This window comes from Stegodyphus dumicola, chromosome 9 (assembly GCF_044657685.1).
Source record: "Stegodyphus dumicola isolate Sdum_Otavi_A_Nest chromosome 9, ASM4465768v1".
Classification (NCBI taxonomy): domain Eukaryota; kingdom Metazoa; phylum Arthropoda; class Arachnida; order Araneae; family Eresidae; genus Stegodyphus; species Stegodyphus dumicola.
This window is the reverse complement of record NC_140776.1, coordinates 8,964,892-8,991,349: the sequence shown is the minus strand read 5'-3', so window position 1 is coordinate 8,991,349 and position 26,458 is coordinate 8,964,892. Positions and strand designations below refer to the sequence as shown.

At 33.2% G+C, this 26,458-nt stretch overlaps 1 protein-coding gene across 3 annotated transcripts in view; it reads left to right on the top strand.

The window, feature by feature from the left end:
• Positions 1-26,458, top strand: part of Sptz (zinc finger FYVE-type containing 26 spastizin) — a 196,858-nt gene that overhangs the window by 148,471 nt on the left and 21,929 nt on the right. For all 3 annotated transcript variants that reach the window (XM_085823186.1, XM_085823187.1, XM_085823185.1), the window contains 5 exons: positions 3,676-3,873; positions 4,198-4,403; positions 12,107-12,287; positions 20,944-21,003; positions 25,279-25,449. In XM_085823186.1, the coding sequence (XP_085679312.1) occupies positions 3,676-3,873; positions 4,198-4,403; positions 12,107-12,287; positions 20,944-21,003; positions 25,279-25,449 (816 nt within the window). The remainder of the gene's footprint in view (positions 1-3,675; positions 3,874-4,197; positions 4,404-12,106; positions 12,288-20,943; positions 21,004-25,278; positions 25,450-26,458) is intronic.

Below are 26,458 nucleotides of genomic sequence, written 5' to 3'. Positions count from 1 at the left end.
CATTATTAGCATACTACACAATCAAAATTTTTGTTCAATATGGATCTACTAAGCATGCATCGACACTGCTTCGGCTTTTCCTTGTGTTTTTATTATATATATACAGAGGTGGCCAAAATTGTGGACACTTTTGGAAATTTTTATGTTTTTGAACTTTGTATGCTTATAGAAAATGTTACATTTCTCAAAATGCAAACTTGTATATATCATTTTAAAGAGAATATATTACTGAATTCAATACAAACACAAAATTCAATTACTTGCAATACAAAAAAAGTTATGTGTACATTAATATAAATAAAAAACAGTTATGAAGTGGTTTGTAATGTCTAGCTTTCCTGGCCAATCACTGTTCTTGTTCTGAGAACCAATCAAATGTTAGTAACTGCCAGTAGAAGCTGACATCATGTTTACACTTGAAACAATTCATTATTTTGCTTTGTTCTGTAGAAGGAGGACCTGTTTCTTATACACTGCAATTACAAGTAGGAATTTTTGTAACAATTTTTAATATTTAGTCAAGAAGCAATGACATCAAATAAAAGAGTAGATTGGACACTTAGAAAGAGATGTAATATTATTATGTTACGAGAAAGTGGTCTTTCCTATGCTGAAATTGCAAGACAGGTGGGTGGTTCAGTGACTACATCTGCAGTCCGAAAGTTTTGTTTACGATATCAGGAGACAAATTCAATAAAAAACAAATAAGGAAAAGGCCGAAAAAGATGCACCACATCTATTGATGACAGAAGAATAAAAAGACTAAAAGATAGAAAAATGTCATCAGCGGCCATCAGAAATGATCTGAATGATGCTGGTGTTTCTGTCAGTTCAAGAACAGTCAGAAGAAGATTAACAGATGTTGGACTGAGAGGTAGAATTCCACGAAAAAAGCCTTATCTTAATTTTCAGCAACAACAACAACAAAAAAAAAAAAAAAAAAAAAAGACTACAGTGGGCAAAGGAACACATTAATTGGACAGATGATCAGTGGTTACAAGTTATATGGAGTGATGAAACTAGGATATCGTTATTCGGTAGAGATGGGCGAAAATATGTAAGACGTAGAATAGGAGAAGAGCTACATCCTGACTGCATTCAAGCAACTGTGAAGAACCCAGTTAGTGTTATGATTTGGTCATGCATGTCAGCAGATGGTATTGGTCACCTTCATGTCATCGATGGGACACTGAATGCCAGAAAATACATTGACACTATTCTAGAACCAAAACTTCTACCTTCCATCAGAGATCTCTTTCTCAACAATGCTTCGTTTATTTTTCAGCAGTATCAGCAGTGTATATATATACACTCTGTTACTCGGCTCTGCGAGTTCAGTTTTTATTCTTATATGGTTCTAAATTGTGCATTTTGTTTTTGATTTAAAAATGACTGAATAATGTTGTTCTTATCTTCCAGTTAAGGTTTTTATGCCTTTAGTTAATCTGGCTTGCAACAGTTGTAGAATTATCAACAATTGAAACATTGTTTAAGTGTGGCTAAGCCTAATATTGTGTACCATAGTAGCCATATTTGTTTGCATTTTAAACTTGGCAGAATAGTGAATTCAGTTTTTGCACTTTCGGTGTCTTTTTGCCGAGTGGGACCAAAAGTAAACTTTCAGTTTTGTGCACCGAAAAAATATGTCTTCTTGTCTGCTGGTCAAATTACTTGTTTTGAGGTTTTATATATTTTTGCCTTGCCGTGAAGTGAGAACTGAATTAATTGAAAGAGAAATATCTCTAATGAAATTCTAGGAAATAAGTTTAAATGAAATGCAGGATGCATATTAAATAAAATATGCATTAAATAAAATATACATAAATTCCATACAAGGAAGTCATGGTGTAGACATCAGATTTTTTTTTCAATAGTATGCCATAAGCAAGTTTGTGATTGTTCTGCTTATATGTTGTAAATTGCATCTAGAAATATATGCTGCACAGGTTAGTTAACAAACTGAACAGTTCAAAAAATAGATTTTTCTTGTTAATTTAAATATTACCTTTTTACTCCCTTTGTTGTGTCACAGCTGTACATATGGACCGAGTAAGACTTTTTTTTCCAAAATAGATTACAAAATGAATTTTAAATGGATTCAGAAGAGATTTTTTTATGACATCTGTATATATGTATAACTGTAAGTATAACTCAAAATGTCAAAAACAGGTAGCCATAGAATATTGAAATTTTGTATATAGGCATGCTATAACATGCAATTGGTTACCTCTCTTTTTTGTTGCAATTGTCTGTACCAAACATATATTGCCACTCTGTAACCCAGTTCAGTGAGTCCAGTTTTGTTCTTTTATGTTGGTAAATTGTACATTTTCTGCTTTAAAAGTGGTTGAATTATGTTTTCTTATTTTCTGATTGAAGTTCTTATGCCTTTAATTAATCTGCATGCAATAGTTGTAGAATTATCAACAATTTAAAAGCTAAGTGTTGTTAACCACTTGCGCTAAAAAGACGTGCCACACACGCTTTTGTCTCAAACCACACGCAAAAATGAAAATAACGTGGTGCACACGTCACCTAACAACGAGATTATTCCTCGAGTTACAGCTCTAGATTTCACTCGCAGACGTGGAGCGATGTAAATGAGACACTTTACCGCTTGTTATATTGTAGAGCACGGCACCGCAACTGTGAAGTTTAGTCGTAGCGCAAGTAGTTAAGTCTAATGAGATCACCATTTGTTACATTTGAAACTCTTGGTGGAAGAGGGAATTAAGTTGGGTTTTGCACCAGCATCAGTATCTTTTTGCCTACTGGAACCAAAAGGTCAGCTGTGTAATTTTTGTAAAAATTGTTTAACTGGTAATAACTTCATTTGGTGTTTTAGGTTTTTCCATATTTTAAAATTTTTAATGAAGACTGAGTTTTTATGTATTTTTGCCTTGCCATGCAGTTAGAACTGAATTTATTCCATTAGAAATATATCTCTAATGAAATTCAAGGAAATAAGTTTCAAAGAAATTCAATGAAAAATGTGTATAATTTAATAGGCCATACAAGGAAGTTGTGGTCTGCATTAGATATTTTAATGTATTTGATTGATATATTGTAAAATATGTGTATAAAATACTTAATTGATAAATGGGGATACTTGTAGCATTATTATAATTAATAAAAAATACTTGTATCATTATTATAATTCTTAGATTATATACTTCAGTGTAGAATTATTTGGTTTTTAATTTCATTAAAAAATGTGGGATAATATCAAAATTCATATCTGTTTCTTGTTAAATATAAACAAGTATGATTTGTGCTGTGTAACAAAATCATTCTGACCATTAGATTCTTAAAAAATATTATACTTTTTATATTATGAGTAACTAGGTTTTCTGCATCTTATGCTCATTAGAAGTTAGGATTTAAGTTCTCCTTTTTTTATCAAACTCTCTTACAGCTTGAATAAAATATGCTTCCATCCATGTCCATTAAATGTTTGATAATTTTTTCAGTAGTTTTTCTGATTGCATTTAAGCTGTTGATACAAATAAGTTCCCATGGGGCTGTTGCATTTTTATCTGAATTGTATTTTTTTATTGTGCACTAAAATTCAGTAAAATTATGCAGATAACATTTATATGGAAATAAAATTAATGTTAAGTATGTAATTGAAAGTGTTTCACATGAATTCTAATATTAACTTATATTATTCATTAGAAATGTGATCCAGATGTATTCATTGAAGCATTATTCATGCCTGTATTGAAGAATGTCCAGTTATCATCACTCAAGCATCATTTAACAAATGTAGACCAATTGCTTTCAGTTTGGAGCCCTTATCTTTTTGCCACTTGTCGTCATCTGGAACGTTTGAAATACTTAAATGTTCTATATGAGGTCCAGCTTTTCATGGGGGTATACAGATTTTTAATTCAGTCCATTTCTGTTAATAAACATTGATTAAAAATAGTGTTATGCTAGTTGAATTATTATCTGATTTTGAAAATTATTTTTTCTTTTCAAATTTTATTTATTTTTACATTTAATTAACATAAAAGCTAATTAAATAACAGTGAAGTTAAAAATTCATGTTTTTTCTGTTTAAAAAAATTGTATTTATGCATGGGTGAGTCATTTTTATTTATAAATACATAAATGTTTTGTTTGAAATCTCTTGCTGTTAATCTCTTGTATTGTAAATGAATCCTAAATATGTAAATGTTTGTATTTATTATTTAGGATTATATACGTGCTGCAAAAAGTGCCATAAATTTTTATCTTGCACCTGCTCCTTCCTACAGAATTTTATTTGAACGTTATCGCCATTTACGTAACGCAAAGAAACATTATGAAGAATATGTGAAGGAAAATAAAGATGAAAATTCAGGAAAGGAATATAAAAAAAGGAAAAATATGAAAATGCTTTCTGTTAAAGAAGTAGAAAGGTACTTTCTAATTTATATACACATATTTTTATTAGAATAAATTTTGTTACTATAAATATTCAGTAATTAATAAATACATAAGTATACATGAATGCATAAATGTTTATTTAAAGCATAATACTAAAAATAGAAATTTGTTTATTTAATACAAAACAGTTTTTGTGTAATAATATGAAATATGTGCATAATATGATCATCTAAAAGTAGGTGATCATTATTTTTGAATATAAAAAATTTTAATGTTTAGCTGTATTTAATGCAAATTTCTGTAATCTGTTTAGGGAATTATTCTGACTCTATAAAATTTCAGATGGTAACTTAACCATTTAAAATGTCATCTCCCTCTGCTTTAGAATAATGCTCTCTCTGTTTCAGCTTAATCATCATCTCTGCTTTAGAACTGATTGTAGTTGAATAACAGAATGAATTTTAAGTCATAGTAGGTTTGGTAGCCATAGATAGGGTGCATGAGTTATTATTACCATACATTGCAGATTGTAAGGGTTTGAAAAGTGAGACCTTTGTCTGTAAGGTGGTGAATGATCTTGAGTTTTCATGAACAACGGTAGCAAGAAATATTCCAGGAATATGTTAGTTTAGCAAGAACATTAGCAGTGTGTGAAACAGGTAGGCTACCACAGATGATTAACTAGTGTTTTGTGACACTAACCGGCTCTGCCATTTCATTAAGAAGGCACTACCGGGCTTGAAATCATTCCGATCGTTGTGCTAGTAAACTAGGCAGAAATCTGCCTATTTACTGCTTGTGGTCGATCATTGCGTTAGTAATCTAGGCAGAAATCTGCCTATTTACTGCTTGTGGTAGACTTTGCGTCCTTTATTAGTTAACATACAATACAATAACATATTACATTACAACATCGAGATTTGAAGAAAAGAGGTTACATAATGTCCTTTTGGACGGTGACTATTTACAATATATACATGTCATGATCGGTGTCAGGTGCGCAGACCTGTTTATATTATTCTTCTAGGAAGATATCCTGTTTTGTATTTAACTCACCAAGTGATGTTAATTACTCCTTTCACCATGTAGAAGTCTGTAGCAAAGGAGACTAGTGGATGATCTTTAAAATTGGCCGGAAAGTGACGAGATCTTATGTCTTCAAACAGCCTGCAATCGTGGATGTAGTGAAGGGCGTCTGCTTGATGGCCTCGGGTGCCGCAGGCGCATCTGACATTGCGATTCAGAAATCGTTTAAAGTAGGCCGGAAACTTGCCGTGTCCTGTCAAAGCCTGGACCAGGAAGAAATTTGAGCGGAGACGCCTAGTGCTAACCTTTGGAAAGAATCTGTACGTGTGACGTCCTTTCTCTTTTTCATTCCATCTATCTTGCTATGCGTCAATTAGGTACTTGGTTATGAATCTTTTTGCTACCTCTGTGGATAGCGGTACTGCTACGTGTATGTCTGGCTTGGAAGCAGCCGCTTTGGCATGTACGTCCGCCTGCTCGTTTCCTTGGAGCCCTGTGTGTCCTCGGACCCAACTGAGGAGAATCTTGTGATCTAACGAGTTGAAAATTTCTTTTAGTGTGGCGGCATGTTCTGCCACTTTCCCTCTTTTATTGAGCGCTTGAAGCACACTCATGTTGTCTGTGAAGAAGCTTATCTGGTCTGATGCTTGTGTGCCTGCCCATAGGGCTGCCTTTTTGTGGGCTTGTGACTTGGCTTGATACACTATAGCGTCGTTGGAAAGTCTGAATCCTTCTTTGTGGATTTCTTGGCCTTGGTAGAACGCCACGAAGGCGGCTCCTACGTGGTTGTTAATATGTGAGCCATCTGTAAATATTTCAAGTCCTTGTCCTGTAGGCAGAGCCTTAGACCAAGGAATCTTTCTGTGAGTAGCTGGATGGAGTAGTGCATCATCACTTAACCTTTCTATTGCATCATACTGGAATACTATAGTACCCTCATAAGAGGTGTCTTCTTTATAGTGTAGCAGACGGTATATCATCTCCTCCCTTTGCGCTTTCAGGTCAAGCGGCAAGACGCCTGCAAGGATTTGCAAGGCTGCTGTTGATGTTGTTGTGAATGCTGACGTAATTTTCAGTAATGCTATCCTCTGTATCTGGGCTAGTTTCATTTGGACTCTGACTGTGTTCGTCATTCACACAGGGCTGTCATAAAGAAGCATTCTTTTTACTGCCCTGAGGTATAGATCTTTCATGAGTTTTCCTTTGAGATTCCATTTCTCATTCATTGTTCTATTAATGCTGTTTATGATTATATTTGTTTTGTTTCTTAGTTCCGTCAGATGGAGGAACCCAAGTTAGTTTCTTGTCCAGCAGGAAGCCCAGGTACTGTAATGTGTCTTGCCATCTTAGTGGGATGTTATTCCACTTGATTCTTGGCGGGTTTGATTCTATTTTTGTACCCTTTGGGAATAGTATCATCTGCGTTTTTTCCACGCTAAACTTTATTTCTTTTGCTCCATTCCGTTAGAGAGCTGCCTTTTTTTCAATGATTGTACGATTGCCTCCTTTGATAACAATGATAAAATCGTCTGCGTATGCTTGAACGGTAGCGGCATCTTCGAAATCTATCTGAAGGGCGGAGTCAGCCATTGTTATCTATAGTATGGGACCGATGTTAGATCCTTGCGGCGCTTCTTTAAAGTATTCCTTAGTAATGTTTAGACCATCTCTGTTATACGTAACCTTCCTGTTCGTAAGGTAACTATCGATCAGATTGTAGATGTTCCTGGGGCATCTAAGCTCTTTCAATCTCTTTTTTAGACCTGGCCACCACAACTGGTTGAACGCCGAGGTGACATCCAGTGAGATGACACAAGTGTGTTGGTTCTCTTGCCTATTTCTGTGAATCGTGTGTTGTAGATGATCTACTGCATCTACCGTAGTCTTTCCTTTCCGGAATCCGAACTGTTTATCGTTGAGTAGTTTGCTCTTTTCTAGGTGGTATGTTAACCTCTGCGTGACCAACTTGTCCAGCACCTTTACCCCAGGCAGAGAGCAAACATATCGGTCTGTAAGCATTTGGTTTTCTTTTGTCTTTCTCATCCTTTGGAAAGAGCACTAGTTCCGCGTTTTTCCAGGAGTCTGGAAAGTATCCGTACTCTAGGCAGCTATTCATTAATTTGCCGAAGCTTTCTTCATTTGTGATTCTTAATTCTTCGACTGCATTGATTGTTAAATGGTCCAACCCTGGGGCCTTCTTCTTTTTCACACCTTCCACTGTTCTCTTGATTTCCTCCTTTGTGAAAGGGAGGTCATCTGTTGTGTCAGGGGGGATCTTTGAGTCGCTTCTGATTTGAGCGTGAATTACGTCATTGTCATTCTCATTGTCTCCAGGAAAGTGATGTTTAATAATAACTTCAATTGCTTCTTCTATTGTCTTGGTCATCATGCCATCTTCTTTTTCAATCGTGCTTATTTGAAGCGGTTCCATTCTCTTATTCTTTATCATCTCAAAATATGTTCCGAAGGGAGTGTTAGTTGTCACACTTTCCCAATAGTCGTTCCAGTACTTTCGCTTTTCTTTGTATAGCATCTTTTTGTATCTCGCTGCATAGATCCTATATTTATGTCTATAGTATGGTCTATCTTCAGAGGGTGCCTTCTGAAATCTTTTCCGAAGAGCTCGTACTAATTTTCTCATCTGGCCTATTTCTGGAGACCACCATGGAGTGTATCTTCTTGAGGGTACTCGCATTTTTGTCACGTCTGGTTTTCTCATAGGCTTCTTGGACTAGCCTCGTGGCTTGCTTTATGTGTTCATCAATATCTTCTGGGGTCTGAATTTCTGTCAATCTATATTTGCTCATGATCTCCTTTATTGCTCTCTATTTGCTCGATGCAGAAATTATAAAATTAAAAATATGAAACCGTAATTTACGAAATAAAGAACAATTATGATCTAAAGGGTATCAAAATTTACAAAAAAAAGCTTAATATTTATTTGTTTACTTTATTAAACATTTCTTTCAATGTAAGTTGCTTAAGTTGCTTCATTTTTTATTTGATAATACATTCTCTTTAATTCTATAAACAGACATAATTTCTTGTTCAGTTACAAAGTTCTGCTGTTCAAGTTCTATAATTGCTGTGTCGAGAATACCGACTAATTTGTCAATCGAAATTTTTTCATTTTCAATAACCTCTGTTACTTTCTTCACTATCCGAAACGAATTATAATGACGAGGCATTTGATTTAAATCATATCAAAGATGGAGTACATCGAGATGAAATACTACATTGAGTAAGCAATTATAAGCCAAATAAAATAAAAACATCTGCCCTTAAGATAAGGATAGTGCTGACAGATCAACTTCCAATTCATTGCACCCGCCGCAGCATTAAAGATAAACAAAGTTTAGATAAACAAATGTTAAAGTTTAGATAAACAAAGGATATGCCTTTATCCATTTTTTTGCAGCAATTCCACTTTTTGTTTAATGGACTCCGAAAGATACTTTCGCTTTTATATTTACTAATATCGGAAATTCTATTTGACATAATCGAAAGTTCAAGCTTACTTTTATAAAATTGCTCTAACAGTCTGCAAAAAATAATAATCCGGATCCAATTCGAAGATTAAGGAACAAGGCAATCTGCAACATTAACTGAAATAGATAATTAGATAATTTTAGCTTAGCTTATCCCGTCCGTTATACATTAAACGCGCATTCGTAAACATATTTTGCGCACGCGCACACGCAAATTCGCAGTGGTAAAGGCTTACGCGCATGCGTCATTGCAATATGCGCAGAAAGTTTGTAGCTTTGAGGTCCGGATTATTCGTGTCCGAATTAACGACTTTTGACTGTATTAACAACATTCTAACCTTTTTATAAAGTAAGGTTTCTGAACTCTGGAAAGTTCCTGGTTGTGTGTTTTATCTTGTGACTTCTTTCCCCGTATTATTTCCAATAGGAATTGTCATTGCCAATAATTCTAAAATGCAGCACAAATATGGATACTTTATTTAAAGGAAATTTTTAAAAAATTCGCTCATGATACAGTAAGATTCTCTCGTAGTGAGTTCATTTTCAGGTGAATAAACTGGCTGTATGGCCATTTTCAGGATTTTCCTACGTGTAAGGATGAATATGGGCTTGTTTCCATTCAAGTCCTTAGGCAGATAGCCCTTATGTGCTTGCCCATAATCAAATAAACCAAACCAAAACCCTGCAGTGTTATCCAATTTTTAATGTATGCTGTGCTATTTTATATGGTTTTAGCAAGTTTTCAAGTATATGAAAATTAGGTGTAAGGAAAATTTGTCTTCAGCAGTTTTGGAGGGAGGGGGAAAAGTTGCCTTTTTTTTTTTTTTTTTTTCTGGAAGTTCTGAGTAAAAGATTACCAATCTTAAAATTATCCTTGTTTAGGTTATTAGATTATAATAAATATCTTGATATAATTTTAAGCACTTCTTGATCCCCTTTTTTGTGCTCCCAAGTCTGTGCAAGAGAAATGCAATATCTAATTCTTGGAAGTCTAGGACTATAATAACCATATTCTGGAAAGTAATCTTCCTGTCCAACTTCTACAAATATTTGAAGATTTTTATTCTGTCATGTAAATTTTTTCAATTTTAAAGGACTATAATAAAAAAATTGTAAGTATAAAAGCATTCTGAATTATTGTAAAATGGCATAACCAAGCAGGTATCTGTCAAAAGTACAATTTATCAAAATTTGCAGTGGTCTTATGGAAAAGTACCAAATGCTTTTTTTTAATATCATTAAGTAAGTTTTGTTTATGAAAAAATTGGATGCAAGAAAAAGTTGAAAAATGCTAAGCATAGGCTGCTGAAGTAGTAATGCTAAAAGGATTTATCTTTCACAGAAACTGCAGTCTGTTAGGATCTGGACTTATCCAGATACATCAGAGTTATAACACAGCTTCAGATGGCAATCTTTGAATTCATGAAACATTTGGGAGGGACTGCTTTTTTGTATTCAGATGACTGTTAGATAAGTTTTAAGAAGTTCTTGACTCGTTCTCAATGGACACCTCTGTTACCGAAGCATTCTCTTGGGATGGCGCATTAACCGCATACGTTGTCTTGTTTGGATGGGCAATTCGTGCTGCTGAGCCTGACTTTTAAAAAAAATTCGTATAAATTAAATTTGTCATCCAATTGTTCCAATTTTTAGTACACTATGAGAAGAACATTCAGGTAGTTGTCAGAATTAATTTTAAACCTTTATTGTTATATTTTCCTTAAAAATTTCATAAAATACTCATTCTAGAATAATACAATTTTTCTTTTATCCCACAATTAAATGTATATGGAAAAATATCCAAACAATCGCAGATTTTATTTGACACAACACATAGTTAAAATTTTAAAAATATTAAACCTGTCTTTCATAAAAATTCAATGTGAAAACAACGAAAAGGAAGCAATAATTCAAAAAAGAGACAGTATATGATATTCTTTGAAACATGGGTGTATGCAAAGTCCAACGTTGCAAATGTCACAGGAATAGAATATCAGCAAATTTGACTCATTTAGCATTTGTGTACCTTCTATGGTCAGATAGCGCTTTCGTTTTGCCATTAAAAAAATGGAACACCAGCAATAGAACATTAAAAAAATTTTTCGCTAAGCCATACAAAATATTAGTCTCAATGCCGGAAAAATCTAAGAGTAATAAAAAAGTATCTAATGATAGAACATCTACTCCACTATACAGGGATTAAAAAAAATTAATTAAATTAAAAAGTATTCTAGAGCATCGAGAACATGTTCATTTGTTTATATGAAATGATGCAGTAAGAGCCATCACGTTACTCAACACTAACAAATTAGCATTTGTGTATATTCTTCTACGTTCAGATACCGCATAGGAATGAAGGTACACATTTTTAACTTTCGATATATTTCCCCATAACAGACATACAACTACATCTAGTGGCAACAAAAAATACTAATTAAATGTTCTATCTAAAAAGTCAAATGTGGTATGCTCGGCCATAGAGTGAATTAAATGGCGATTCAATTATGACACACCCGGGCCTGAGGTAATGTTCGGTGCTGATGCACATATGACAAGCCCGTACTGAACGGGTTAAGGTAAGATTATTGGAGGATCAGAGTGTGTTTTAACATCTGATATTAAGATTGGGGGGGGGAGCGAAGTTTGGGATGCTGTCTCTCATTGTAAAAGAAAAATTCAATGCTGATGAAATTTATCTTTTACAATATCACATTAAAATAACTTTCTCAAGTGCCAAGATGATTCCAATTTATGAAATGTATTCCCATTTCTTATGTAGAGTGTTTTTGATGTTGCATGCAGAAATCTGAGGGATACATTTATGATAGAAATTAAATTTAAAATCTTCTTCATCTGATATTGATAAAGGTGAAGTACATACACTATGCAGAAAGTGAATTCTGTATCATTGTAGGGGGTATATATTTAAGTTTTTATCCATAAAATCTCTACCACTTTGAGCGGCGAAGTCTTTTTGATTTTTGGACAAAAACATGGGAAGAATTTTCTAGCAGTTTGTATCATATAAGCAGAAAATTGCAGTTTTTTTTTTTTTTTTACCTGAGTATTATTACAAATTGTTATTGTTAAATAAAAGTTAACCCCCTTTTCTCTTATTCATTTGGAGTCAGTTTATATTTGTTATGTATAAAGTAATCTTTTCTAGTTATAAATGCATTATCTTCTTTGAATTCTTAATGCATATTTTTTAACGCTTATAGTTACATCCAGGTTATAACACTGCAAGAAGAAGTTTCTAGCTTCTTTCAGTTATGTGCTGCTCAAAACAATCATGCTTTCCTTTATGAAGCTGGGTTCGTGGATGATAAAAACAGTACAAATTCTTACTGTCCTCCAACTTTTTTTGGTAATGTTGAAAAAAAAACTGAAGTTGCACTGATGGTAAGAATGTTATTTATTTTTTCTGTAAGGTTAATGCAACGAAAAATAATCAAAAACCACCCACAATTGTATATTAATATCCCTTTTTATTGAAATTAGGCCTAAATATATCTTCTGATATATTTAGTTATTAAAGCTTGATAGTTACTCTAATTAAAATTGATGCATATGTATAACATGTTTATTTTATTTTTAATCAAATTGCCTTTGCAGAAAATTTCAAATTGTTAGAGCGTAGTCTTCAACAATGCATTTTGCTTTTCCTCATTTTATTTTGTGTTAAAATTTTGAAAGTTATGAAAAGTTTTTCATATGTTTAAGAAAAGGATTGATGAAAAAAATTTCCAGTTTAAGATAGATATTAAGTAATCTTATGAATAATACTATGTAATTTTGTATGATGTTTTAGGAAGTAACATTGTCTTTATATTTTATAGAAATTCAGTTATACTTTTTTTCATAGATTTGTTATTAGAAACATTTAATTACATTTTAACTAGAGAAGTACAGAGTAGAATTTTGCTTTTGTTAAACCCTTTTTACAGTCCTGTAAACTTAATATTGATTTATTAAGATTTATTTTATTAATTAAATTAGATTAGAAAATAGTTTATTAGATTAAAATTTTTATGAAGAAATTGTATTACATTGATATTTTGCTGTATAATGCATAGCGATTCAAAAAAAAAAAAAAAATTGTGCTACACTGGTACTTATTGTTTGTATAAGGATTCTGTATAAAATCAAATCTCTTCATATAATTAATTATCCTTAGAGGCTTTGAAAAAGTGACCTTATAATTGGAATGACCTAACATATTATAAAAGAATTAATGTAATTTTAAAGTTGTGCATTAGGTAAGGAGAAGAAAAACAGATATGGCGGAGTAGCAGCTTTTTTATTTATAGAAAATAAGTCGTAATACTGGAATATTCAAATTTCTGATTAATTTATCCATATTGAAGGACTTTTCTATGTGTGCAGCTAGTTAGTGCCTTTCTACCTCATTCCTCATTCTATTCAAAAATTTTTTTCCTCATTTGATCTAGCCTATCTTTCAGAAGAACATTTTTGTCCAAATTCTGTCCCTTCCCTGAAATCTGATAATTTTTTTCCCATCAATGAAAATATCGTGTCAGAATTTAACTAACTGAAATCAATTTTTTTTCAGACTTGTCATATAATTTGTTTATGAAGTTTAAACTATGAATAATTTTTCCAAATCTGAATTCTAAAGTCCAGAATCTGAGAATTTTTTCAAAACTTTGCTTTGTTGCTTTATCATTTCTTTCCGATTCTGTAACTGAAAGGGGCCACAACTAAAGGGGAAAAGTAAGCTAAAAAAGAGAGGAACAATTAAATATTAACAGTCTCGCTGGCAGAGAAAGTTCTTTAAAAATATTAAAACTTGTAAAAAAAATGACTTGGGCTTGTGAAGCTTTTACTTGAAATGGTATTATAAGTTTAACTAATATTATAGAGTTAATGTGAAATTAAATATAAATATCAAAATCGTGTTTGTTTGGCTATGACTTTAAAAGTGTGACACTATATTTGACCTCACAATAAGATTTGATATAGTATCAAGATCATAATATTTAGGAAGCATACTGCAGGTGTATCTTTTTATGACTTTTTTTTTTTTTCCATCAGTCACTGATCTGATGTCTTGGAATAGTATGCTGATAGGATGCACTATCATATTGAGACAGGCAGTTTGCACTGTTAGTCAAACACTGGTGAAAAAATTGCATAAATTAAATTTGTGGTCTAATTGACATAAATTTTAGCACATTATAAGAGGAACACTCGGTTAGTTGTCAGAATTAATGTGAAAACTTTATATTGTCCTTGCCATTGAAGTATAAAAAATGTTTTGCTAAACGTTTCCTAAAGTATTCCCCATGACAAAAGCCAAACTCTAAGAGGAATGAATATAACTTCTAAAACAGTAGGATATATATCCCCATATTACCAAAAATAAAGTACTGAGATGCATCAAGAAATCCCATGTGTTGATATAAGCTAATACAATTAATAGCCAGCTCTGTTTATTTACGTTATTCAACCCATGATTCCAATTTGATTCTGAAACAAAATACCAGAAATAAAAAATAATGCAGTGAAATGAAGGTCAACATTCTACATTCTCGATAAATTCCATCATAACATACATAGGGCTACATCTAGTGGCGATAAGAGATACTAATTAAAATTCCATCTTAAGTTTCAAATGTGGTTATATATCTCCTAACAACAATATAGTGGTGATGCTCTTCTGTATTCGATGACCGAGGATCTTGTATCCTCAACACGCAGTTGCTTCTCTTCTATTACTGAAGATTTTTCAGATTTTAATTGTGAAATTTTTGTCTTGATTTATTGGTACTGTAAAGCTTTGAATTTTAGTGTTGTAATTTTTAAGATTTTTTAATATTTTGGTGATGTTGAGTTTGAATTTAATGTTTTGTTTATTGGTGAGTGGCCTAATGTAAATGTATTGATTTCTGAAGAAAGGCATAAGAAACAATAATACTCCTCATAACAGTGCATTTAAATGGTGATTCATATGTGGCACATCCAGCTGTGAGATACTTGCCTGCCAATGCATATACAGTAAACTGTCGCTACAACGATACCCAATACAACAATAACTCCCTCTACTACAATAATGTTTTGTGGTCCCGGTGATTTTGCATATAAACTAATGTTAATCTCCCCTCAATATTGCTATATTCTCTAGAACAATAAACCTCTGTAAAACGATTTTTTCAATCTAAATTTCAGTATTATTTTCTCCCTTTATAATAATATTTTGATTTTCAAATGCTTTTTTTTTTTTTTTTTTTTTTTTTTTTTTTTTTTTTTGTTATTTTTTCCGTCTATTAAGACTCATTGTGGATATTCAACTTATCCCTGAATAAATAGCTATTGTTCAGATTTCAAAACAGATGAAGACCACCCTTTTGGGAATTGAAGTGGGTGAGGGGGGGTGAAGTGTAAATGTATGCCTAGTCTCATTTCCCAGTAAGCTTTGGAATTCTGATAAGGTTTAAGGACATCTAGACCTGTCTGGTCACCTTGTCACAGAACAAGTGCCCTTTGTTAGAGGAACAGGGGGAGATGGAGGCGGGGTGTTGTTAAGTGACATACTGAAAAGTGAGTTCAAAGGTTGTTTTATAGTCTTTAATGATTTTGAGTTCTACATGAAACATTTGGTTTAAACTTTTCTTTCTTTCACGCGATATTGACAAGCCTGACACGCCCTGCCCTAAGATGGCAGGGCGAAAGCAACTATTTTTTCAAGATAAACTGAATGTTATCAATGATATTGATGAGGGAATGAACCAGATTGATGCGGCTAAGAAACATGGATTATCGCAATCTACAGTTGCAACGTTCCTAAAGAAGAGAAAGCAAATCGAAGATGCTGTTACTTCAAATGAAATTAACCCAGAGCGAAAACGACTGAAAGTTGCGACAAATGAAAACATTGATGCTGCTGTTTTAAAATGGTTTCAAGAGATGAGAGCAACAAATGTCCCAATAAATGGACCTTTATTAAGTGCAAAAGCACGGAAATTTGCAGCAATGCTAGGGAACGAAACTTTCAAAGCTAGCAATGGTTGGTTAATGCGTTTTCGAGATCGTCATGGAATAACTTTTCAAGAAGTTCACGGAGAGAAAAAGTCAGCCCCGATAAACGACGCATATGAATGGCGGCAAAACAAGATGAAAGAAATCTTAGAAAAGTATGCTCCAGAAGACATTTATAATGCAGATGAAGCTGGGCTGTTTTTCCAACTCCTACCCAATCGAACATTGGCATTCAAGGGTGAAAAGTGTTATGGAGGGAAGAAATCAAAGCAGAGACTGACTGTTCTTCTGTGTACAAATAGCACAGGAACGCATAGAATACAACCTCTCGTCATTGGTAAATCATTGAAGCCAAGGTACTTTAAGAACGTGAAAAGTCTTCCCGTAGAGTATAAAGCAAATAAGAAGGCTTGGATGACGTCTAAATTTTTTTCCGAATGGTTACAGAAGTTAGACAATGAAATGAAGAAGAGAAAGAAAAAAATCGTTTTGTTGATAGATAACTGCGGTGCTCACACGTCATTTCCAAAGCTACAAAATATCGAAATTGCTTTTTTCCCTGCCAATTGCACTTCAGTTTTACAGCCTCTTGATATGGGCATAATTAAGTGCTTCAAAGGATATTACAGAAAACGGTTGGTGGACTCCATACTTGTAAACTTTGAAAATAAAGTAGAAGACCCTTTCAAAGCTGTAAATGTCAAGGAAGCGTGTGACAATATTGCTGGAAGTTGGTAGGAAGTAACAGAAAAAACCATTCGGAATTGCTGGAAAAAGGCTGGTCTTTGTGTTATGGAAGATAAGAAATCTGATAATGATGAAAATTCCATAGACAATGATCTCTCAGATGATCAAGAATGTGTTTTGCACATCAAAAAATCCGTATCCCAACTTGAGGAAACAAGCAGTAAAAAGTTTGGAATTAGTATAGAAGACTATTTAACAGCAGATGATGATCTTATGGTTTTCGCAGGAGTTACTGATGAAGATATTCTCTCTGAAATTACTGATGAGATAGGAAACAATGATGAAGATGATGATATTGATGATGATGATAATACAGGTCCATCGCAGTCCTTATTGTCATCTCAGGAAGCTCTTCAATCTGTGAATTCTCTATGGACATTTTTTTCAAGCCTTCCGTCGACAAATGAAGAACATTTTCGTGCACTAGACTCAATGCATACAGTATTGGTGAACCTAACAGTTAAAAAAATCAATAAACAAACAAAAATATTGGATTATTTTCAATAAAAAGTGTTTTCAGGTATGTGAATATTTCTGTGCTTATTTTCTGAATTTATCTTATTTATTTATTTTTTTAGTATTTAAACCACTATTATTAGTATTTTACAAATTAATTTCTTCTAAATATAGACTTAAAAGTAGTAATAATAATAATAATAATAATAAAAACTTTTATTAAATGCTCAAAATATGTGGGCCCTCAATATAACAATATGCCTCTCTACAACAATATATTTATTTGGTCCCTAAAATATTGTTGTAACGAGGTTTCACTGTATAATACAACCGAGAGAGTCAGCAAAAATTCATGTTAATGTTTTTTGCAAACATGAAAACTGGAACATTTGATGCTTCAGTATTCAAACTTAAGATACCTCGTATGAAAGTATGCATCTTTACTCAGAAAGGATTATAAGTACTAAAAACACCTCCTGCATGTGACAAACTTATAATTAACCAACTAATCTCCCCCCCCCTCATTTTGAAGTTGGACTTTTTTGGAGAGACCTTGCTCTCATACCCTAGCCATTTGAATTTAACCGGTTTGTTGATTCTACTTGTGCTGGCCAGTATTGAAAAAAATCTCTATCATTTTGGAGAAGTTATTGCATAAAGATACTCACTCTCATTTGTATTCTGTATTTGTATTTTGTATTTGTTATATATATCAATATAAAATGTCAGTTGTGTTTGTTAAAAATAATGAGCTATTTTGCAACAATATTCCTGAGAGACATTTTTAATTCAAATCTTTTCTTGCTACTTTTTTAGTAATAGTTAATCAAATCTTCTGAATAATTTTCTTATTTGGTTGATGTTTGTTTAAATTGTTCCATATAATGCAGTATTTTGGATAAAAACTAATATTATATCAGATGTGGCATACAATAAATTGGGTGGCAGGACATTATTTTATAGTTTTTTCATATGCTTTGCAAGTTCTTCATGAAGGCATTCCTTCTTAAGCACAAAAGCGATCATATGCATTGCTATAACTTGTTTATCACCAACCATTATTACCAGGACTCTCTAAAAAGTTCCTGACCTAACAAAGAAAAGATATTTTTTTCCAAAATTTTTTTTTTTTTTTTTTTTTTTTGGTATAATCTCCTTGTTGGTCTACACATTTCTTCCAATGATGTTCCCATCCTTATAACCCGCCCAAATATGCAAAATCGTTATCTGCAAAGTTGTTATTAATATAGTTCATAACCTCATCTGATGAAAATCTTTGTCCTCAGATTTCTTCTTTAGCTTGGGGAACACTTGGAACCATGTCTGGCAAATAGGGCGGGTGGTCAAGCAGTTCAAACCATAATTCCTGGATTTTTGCCATTGCAACCGCTGAGATGTGAGATGAAGCATTGTCTTGATGAAACAAATTTTTTACCTTTTGGAAATGTGCCCATTTTTCTGCAATTTCTGCCTTCATCTTGTCAAGTAATGTTGCATAGTATGCTGCGTTAATGGTTTTTCCCTTTAAAAGATTATGTGTTAAGACAATCCCATGGCTATCTCAGCATTACTTTCCCAACAGGAGGAACAGTTTTCGCCTTTTTTGGAGCTGATTCTTCCTTTGCAGTCTACTATTTTGACTGTGTTTTTGTTTCTGGGTTGTAATGATGAATCCAGGTTTCATCTACAGTAGTTAATAGTCGAAGAAACTCCGATTTATTGCGCCAACAGAACGGTGCAAATTTCTCCGGTTCTCAATTTGGACGTTTTTGCTCCAAATTGAGCAAACGCAGCCAACATGCAGCCAGCTTGCGCATATCTAAATCTTGATTCAATGTGTGTCAAACATGTTCTTTGGGCATGCTCATAGCCTTTATCTCTCTAGCCTAGATTCAACTGTCGTCCAGCGTCATTTTACTACTTTTATCATAACTATTTTTAGTCACTTCAAAAGAATGATTGACATGTCATTTAACAACACCTGAAAGCAATGAGCAATGCAGTAAAATGATCAGGGAAAATACTAGGTAGGAAATTATTCATGTGTTTTGGGCGTCCAACCGATGTATGAATACTCAGGCGTTTGGTGGATTTTAACAATGTCAGTGATTGCAATTTTTGGTCATCCTGAAACATTCATCTTAACCCAGGCTGGTACGGCCACATGTAAATTCAGATGCCCAATATTTCACAATAGTAAATGAGGCTGTAGAGTCCCTGTACACTCTGTCCAACCCTTCTTTAACTCTTTCGCATCGAGAGAGGGAAAAATCTCTTTTCCACAAATATCGACAACGCCCATGTCTACGAATTTCTCCTGGAATACTTTTCCTTCCCCATCGCAAATTGAATACTACAGCGCTAACAATAACCTACTTAAGTAAAGCAAGAACTTCTTTCCTGGATGCTTTTACCCTGTGTGAAGTTCCTTCTTGGGACAGGATTGCAACTTCGGGCATCGAAAGCTAAACATTGACAGTGAACAAAGGAAAAAAACGGTGCATTAAAATAAAACTACTTTTAGTCGCTTCAAAAGAATGATTGACTTGTCATTTAACAACACCTGAAAGCAATGAGCAATTCAGTAAAGTGATGGAGGAAAGCAATAGGTAGGAAATTATTCAGGTGTTTCCGGGTGTCCAGCTGATGTCTGAATGCTCGGGCATTTGAGGCGACTTCGATGCGAAAGAGTTAATGTGATTAGGCATATTACCTTTCAAAAACAAGCATCTAATGACAGCAGGATACTCGATTTCTTCCATTTTTGCAAAAAAACTGTCGCATCGACTCGCAAAAATAATTGTCAAACAAAAATTTGTGTTCAAAATAGCTGAAATTTTGATTGGTTGTTATAAAGTTACATCCAAACAAGTTCCTTCCACTTCAGTTGATTTGTGCTGCCAATAGAGGTCGGAAACTTTAATGCAAGTTTATGAAAATAAAAAATAGCATTTATTAGCTAAATTTATATAAGTTATTCAAATTTAGCTAATATATGCTGTTTAAATACAAGTTCTAAAAACTTCCACAATTATATAATTTTACATTATTAAAGAAAAGTAAAAAAGCAAAATGCCTTAAATTATTAGTTAATATATAACAAGTTCGAAAAATTTGCCACTCGGAGGGTTAATGGTGATATTTTTTTAAAGCAAACTGGCTTATATTTACATTATACAAGAGTAGTACTGTTCTTGCAAATCAAGCACAATGCTTGGAAAACAAATCCATCCCGCTTTCTGAAAATGAACCAGGATGGAAAGAATCAAATTTTGTTGTTCTTAACCAAATGATTAGCATTATTTATGTTATCTGAAATGTGCTAGAAAATTAAATGCATCTTTTGAAGAAATGTTTAAAATTTAACTAGCAATCTTTTGAAATGTTATTTGCACAAACAATTAAAATATTTTAATATAATGTAAATCCGAGTAACTAATGAATCTAGTCTAAGCTAATTAACTCGAAAACATAATTGTTTTCATTAGTTTAACATTATCGGATAATGTAAATGGAATTCGAAAGCTGAGAGGATGCTGAGCTCGCTTGTGATTACTGTTACATTTCCCGAATGAATATTCAATTTGTTATAAACTTTTAGCTCCATTTATTGAAGTGTTTTATTGTAAAAATTCTTAATTTATTTTATGGAATTGAGATCTTTGAATTGAACTATTAAAGATAATTTTCTAATACCAAATTATGTAACAGTACATGAAAATCTGTTGCTAACATATCTTGATTTTGCATGGCACAAAAAGGAGTTAACAAATTCTGAGTGTATTTTTTATTTTGTTTTTTTAATTTGCAAACTGTGTTATAAAATAGAGTTTAATTAATATATTACTTTTCTCAGGTGCTATTAAATGCTGTAAACACTGATGAAGGATTTGATCTCACAATCAAGATTATTCAGGTACCATGTTTTATCTGTTTAGAAACTGTTCATTGCATGTTTTATATTCTGTCATGCTTTACAAATTATTATTAATGCCATCATTAGTAGTTCTCTGTTCTGTCTCTGAGTTACTACCTGCTATTTTTCATTAATATGGGTTTTTTATTTTAATACATGCCATATTTATTTACTTAGTTCACCGCCTCACATATTTTTCTTTTTAGCATTTGTAAAGTATGGTTTAGAACCTTTTGATTATTGATTTATTATTCAGTTTAGTCTCTGAATTCAGATATTGGGTTTTTCTACAAGAATAAGTTTCTGGAGTTTCTCATATTGATATCCTTTATATATGCATCTCAAGGCTATTAAACTTTTCAGATTGTAGCCAAGAGTATGAAGATAAAGAGGAAAATAAAATGGATAGATTATAAAGATACCAACCTCTGGGGATTGAAAAGGATGTTTCTGTATTACATGGAAGTAAACATGTCTTTTGTACTAGAAAGGGCTAAGTAATTGCAACAGCCAGATGTCATCCCATTATCTATCTCGGCAGAGTATTCTATCAATTTCTCCTTCCTCAAAAATTTTTCCCCCTAAATTCATTTTAAGCTTTTATTGGTGATAAGAATCACCAGTTTTAAATTATGTAGCCTGAAAAGAAATTTTGCTTTTGTCTTTAGCAGTATGCAATATAAAAATTAAGGGATGGGTATTTCAAAACGATAACTAAATATAATACTAGTATATCTAAAACTGAACTCAGTGGTGCAACAGCCTTAGTGAGCCAAGGCCTGCAGTTTCCTGAAATCTGCTTTGTTCACCGTGGGCCCCGAGGTCATGAGCATATGCCCTGAACAAGCTTTCAGCTTGTCGTAAGACCCCTCCCCCCCAGTGCTTAAACCCCAAGCAAATTTCATAGAGTATGAGTTATTCTACCAGAGCAATAGTATAAGATACTGTTAACTCGTACTACAAGATCCCCAGCGAGGCATTAAAGGCTGAGTCAATCTTGCCCGGCCCAGGAATCGAACCCCGGACCTGTGGTGCTGCTGCGCCATGCACTAACCACTATGCCACCAGGCTTACTAGCATTTCTAGTTCATATATAGTTTTGAATCACGTTAAGTGCTTCCTTTACCCTTTCCCTCAGAACTGAGAAGCCCACCAGTGGCCGAGCGGTAAAGCCCATCTTAAAAGACTGCTGAAAGGCACAGCAGTCCAGTGGTGGCAAAGTGTATGGGAACATGGAAACACAGGAAGAAGAGTGTATGGCTTTCTACCGATGGTGACAACGGAGAGACTTATAGCAAACGCTCCACTTACTAACTTTGTAACTGGGCATGGTCCCTTCCCGGACTACTTCAACAGACGCACTATTTCTAATACGGATCGCTGTGTATGCGGGGAAGAGGGGACACCCGATCACTATATCTTCCGGTGCCCACTCACAGAACAGCACCATTTCCCGGAACCCACGAATATACCTGCCTTCCACAAGTTTATCCTTAAAAATAAAGCGGCAATCAACACAGTGTGCAAAATCGTTAACACCATTAAGGCCTACGGCCAAGACATTTGTCTCCCATTATAAAACAGTGCTATTCATAATGGTCTCAGTGACTGCATTCTGCCTTAACAAACTGTGCAACAACACATACTGCATGCTGTATACCGCTAGTGTTTCACTTGTGGGTATTGCGTACATTCTGCGCAATATGCCTAGTACTGCCACTGTAAAGTACTTTTCCTGAAACTATACTGAACTGCCACTATAACTGTGCACCTTATATGTTTTATGTGTTTAATGCAATGTGTGTGTTTAACGTAATGTTTATATATGTTTTATGCTGTTTAATGTCGTATTGTGTGTACTTTGTATCATTGTACTGTTATGTTTTGTATATTTTGTGTTGAACTGTGTTTTCTCTATGTATATTTATTTGTCATGTATTTTAAATGTGTGTTCTTAATTATGTATCATATTAATGTGTAATGTGTATATGTAATAATGTATGTATATAATGTGTATGTAATTATGTATCATATTGATGCATAAGTAGTATTTTATGTGCAAGCAGTAACCCAAGTGTAAGCAGTAATTTATGAGTAATAATATGTAATGTAATGCATATATTTAAGTATATTAATGTGTAAGGTAATGGGTATATGTAATTATGTATCATATTAATACGTAAGCAGTATTGTCTGTACAAGCAGCAAATCATGTGTAAGCAGGAATATGTGTGAGCAGTAACTTACGTGCAAGCAGTAATTAATGAGTATTTTTGTATCATACTAATGTGTAAGCAGTAATTAATGAGTATTTACGTATCACACTAATGTGTAAGCAGTTACTTATGTGTAAGGAGTAATTTATGAGTATTTATGTGTCATACTAATGTGTAAGCAGTATTTCATATGTAAACAGTAACTTATGCGTAAGCAGGAACTTATGCATCATCTGTAGGCAGCAATTCCTGTGTACGTAGTAATTTACGTACAGTGCAACTGAATATGTATGTAATTTTATACATGTAATTTATGCATAAGCTGTAACAAGGTGCAAGCGTAGGCAGTAATGTATCATATTAATGTGTAAGCAGTATTTGTATTATATTAATGTGTTATCATGTATCATATTAATGTGTAATGTAATGAGTATATGTAATTATGTATCATTTAAAGTGTAAGTAGCATTCTATGTGCAAGCATTAATTCAAGTGTAAGTAGTAATTTATGTGTAAACAGTAATTTAGGAGTAATAATGTGTAATATAATGCATATATTTATGTGTATATGTAAGCATATTAATGTGTAAGGTAATGTGTATATGTAATCATGTATCATATTAATATGTAAGTAGTATCTTCTGTGCAAGCAGCAAATCATGTGCAAGCAGCTTATGTGTAAGCAGTAATTAATGATATCTATTTAACATAATGTGCAAGCAGTGTTTCATATTCAAGCAGTAACTTATGTGTAAGGAGTAATTTATGAGTATTTATGTATCATACTAGTCTGTAAACAGTAACGTATGTGTAAGCAGGAACTTATGTATCATCAGTAGGCCGCAATTCATGAGTACGTAGTAATTTATGTACAATGCAACAGAATATGTATGTAATGCAATGGTATAACGGAACTATGCACAATGCAGCTATGTAATATAATCCCTGACTGAAACAGCATGCTGTTTCATACTCCGCACTGAATAACCAAATACGTGTAAACTGTGATCTGAATGTTGCCATATGTACAATGCTATATGTAATAATGTATCATATTAATATGTAACCAGAATTTTAAGTGTAAGCAGTAACTTATATAAGTAATAATTTATGTGTCATCAGCAGGCAGTAACTTATGTGTAAAGTAGCAGTTATGTATAGTGAAACAGTATATGTGTGTAATGCAACGGTGCATTGCAACTTTGTAGTATATTCTTTAACTGAAACAGCATTTTGTTTCATACTCCGCACTGAATAACCCAATATGAGTGAACTGCGATCTGAATGTTGCCATATGTACAATGTATTATGCAATTGTGTATCATATTAATGTGTAAGCAGTATTTTTCAGTATTTGTATCATAATAATGTGTAATTATGTATCAAATTAACGTGTAATGTAGCATGTATATGTAACTGAGCATCATATTAATGCACCATATTAATGTAGTCATATTAATGTAAGCAGTATTTCATGTGTAAGCAGTATTTCATGTGTAAGCAGTAATTCAGGTACAAGCACAAGCAGTAACTTATGTGTATGCGATAATTTACGAAAAAGCAGAATTTATATGTTATCAGTAGGCAGTAATTTATGAGTAAGTAGTAATTTATGTTGAAGTATCGATAAACTCCCAGTGCGTCCTTATGGGGCCACAGGGAGTTGTTGCGTCTGGATAGGGGAGGGTGTGGGACATATGCCTGTTTACCTCTGTTAGACGCCAGGCATCCCCGTCCTCCATCACGTGTCACCTGTGTAACGTATACGAGCCAGTTTCCCTTAGAAAGTCCTCCATAAAGGCATCCCTCCCCTTAGGCAGATAGCCCTAGTGTGCTTTCCCGTAATTAAATAACCTAATCCTCAGAACTGATATACACTGCACAATTTTTTATTTCCTTTTTTATGTGGTAAAATTAAAATTATGTAAATATAACACATTCATGTGTGAGGGAGCCAAAGTTTTATACACTTATTTCTTTGTATGGTATTGTTTTATGTATAAGAATCATTATATAATAGTAAAACAGATTTGATTTAAATGTAAATTATATTTTTCAGACTTTCAATCTGGATGCTACTGCTATTTTAAGCAAAGCTGGCCGTGAATTAATTCGAATCAATCAGAAAAGACAGATACCTCACTTTTTGGCTTGTGTAAAATGTTTCTTTACCAAAATTGTGAAAGTTGATGAGGTAATTTTAGAGTGTGTTGCTGAACTTAGCAAGCAGGTATAATTTCATCAGTATTATTTTGTTTCTATTTTCTTTTATATACAATCAAAAGTCTTTAATCTAGACTCGTCGGGACTTCGGCGATTCCGGATTATAGATCATCAGTTTAAATCTGGTAAGATGGCATGCTGAAATTATAAAATTAAAAATATGAAACCGTAATTTATGAAATAAAGAACAATTATGATCTAAAGGGTATCAAAATTTACAAAAAGAAAAAGCTTAATATTTATTTGTTTACTTTATTAAACATTTCTTTTAACGCATGCATGCGTAAAGCATACATTACGCGTAGTTGAAATTAGAAAATTGCAACCAGAAAACTATTTGATGTGTATTCGTGATATTTATAATGACGAGGAATTTGATTTAAATCATATCAAAGACGGAGTACATCGAGATGAAATGCTACATTTAGTAAGGAATTATAAGCCGAATAAAATAAAAACATCTGCCCTGAAGATAAGGATAGTGCTGACAGATCGACTTCCAATTCATTGCGCGCCGCGACGTCCCCTCCGCCAGAGCAGCGTGAAATTCATAAACAGATTTCTGAATGGTTAGAGAAATAAAGGATATGCCTTTATCCATTTTTTGCAGCAATTTCGCTTTTTGTTTGATGGACATTGAACATGCTTTCGCTTTGTAGATCCTTTGGCAGCTCCAGAAACAGAAATTCTTTTTTGACATAATCGAAAGTTCAAGCTTACTTTTATAAAATTGCTCTAACAGTCTGCAAAAAATAATAAGCCGGATCCAATTAGAAGATTAAAGAACAACACAGTCTGCAACATTAACTAAAATAGATAATTAGATAATTTTAGCTTAGCTTATACCGTCCGTTATGCATTAAATGCACATGCGTAAATGCATACAGAAAGTTTGTAGCTTTGAGGTGCAGATTATAGATTATTCCGGATTATGGACGACCGGATTAAAGACTTTTGACTGTATATCTTAAATAAAATTTAATGTGCCATTGATATAAAAAGTTCTGAAATTAATT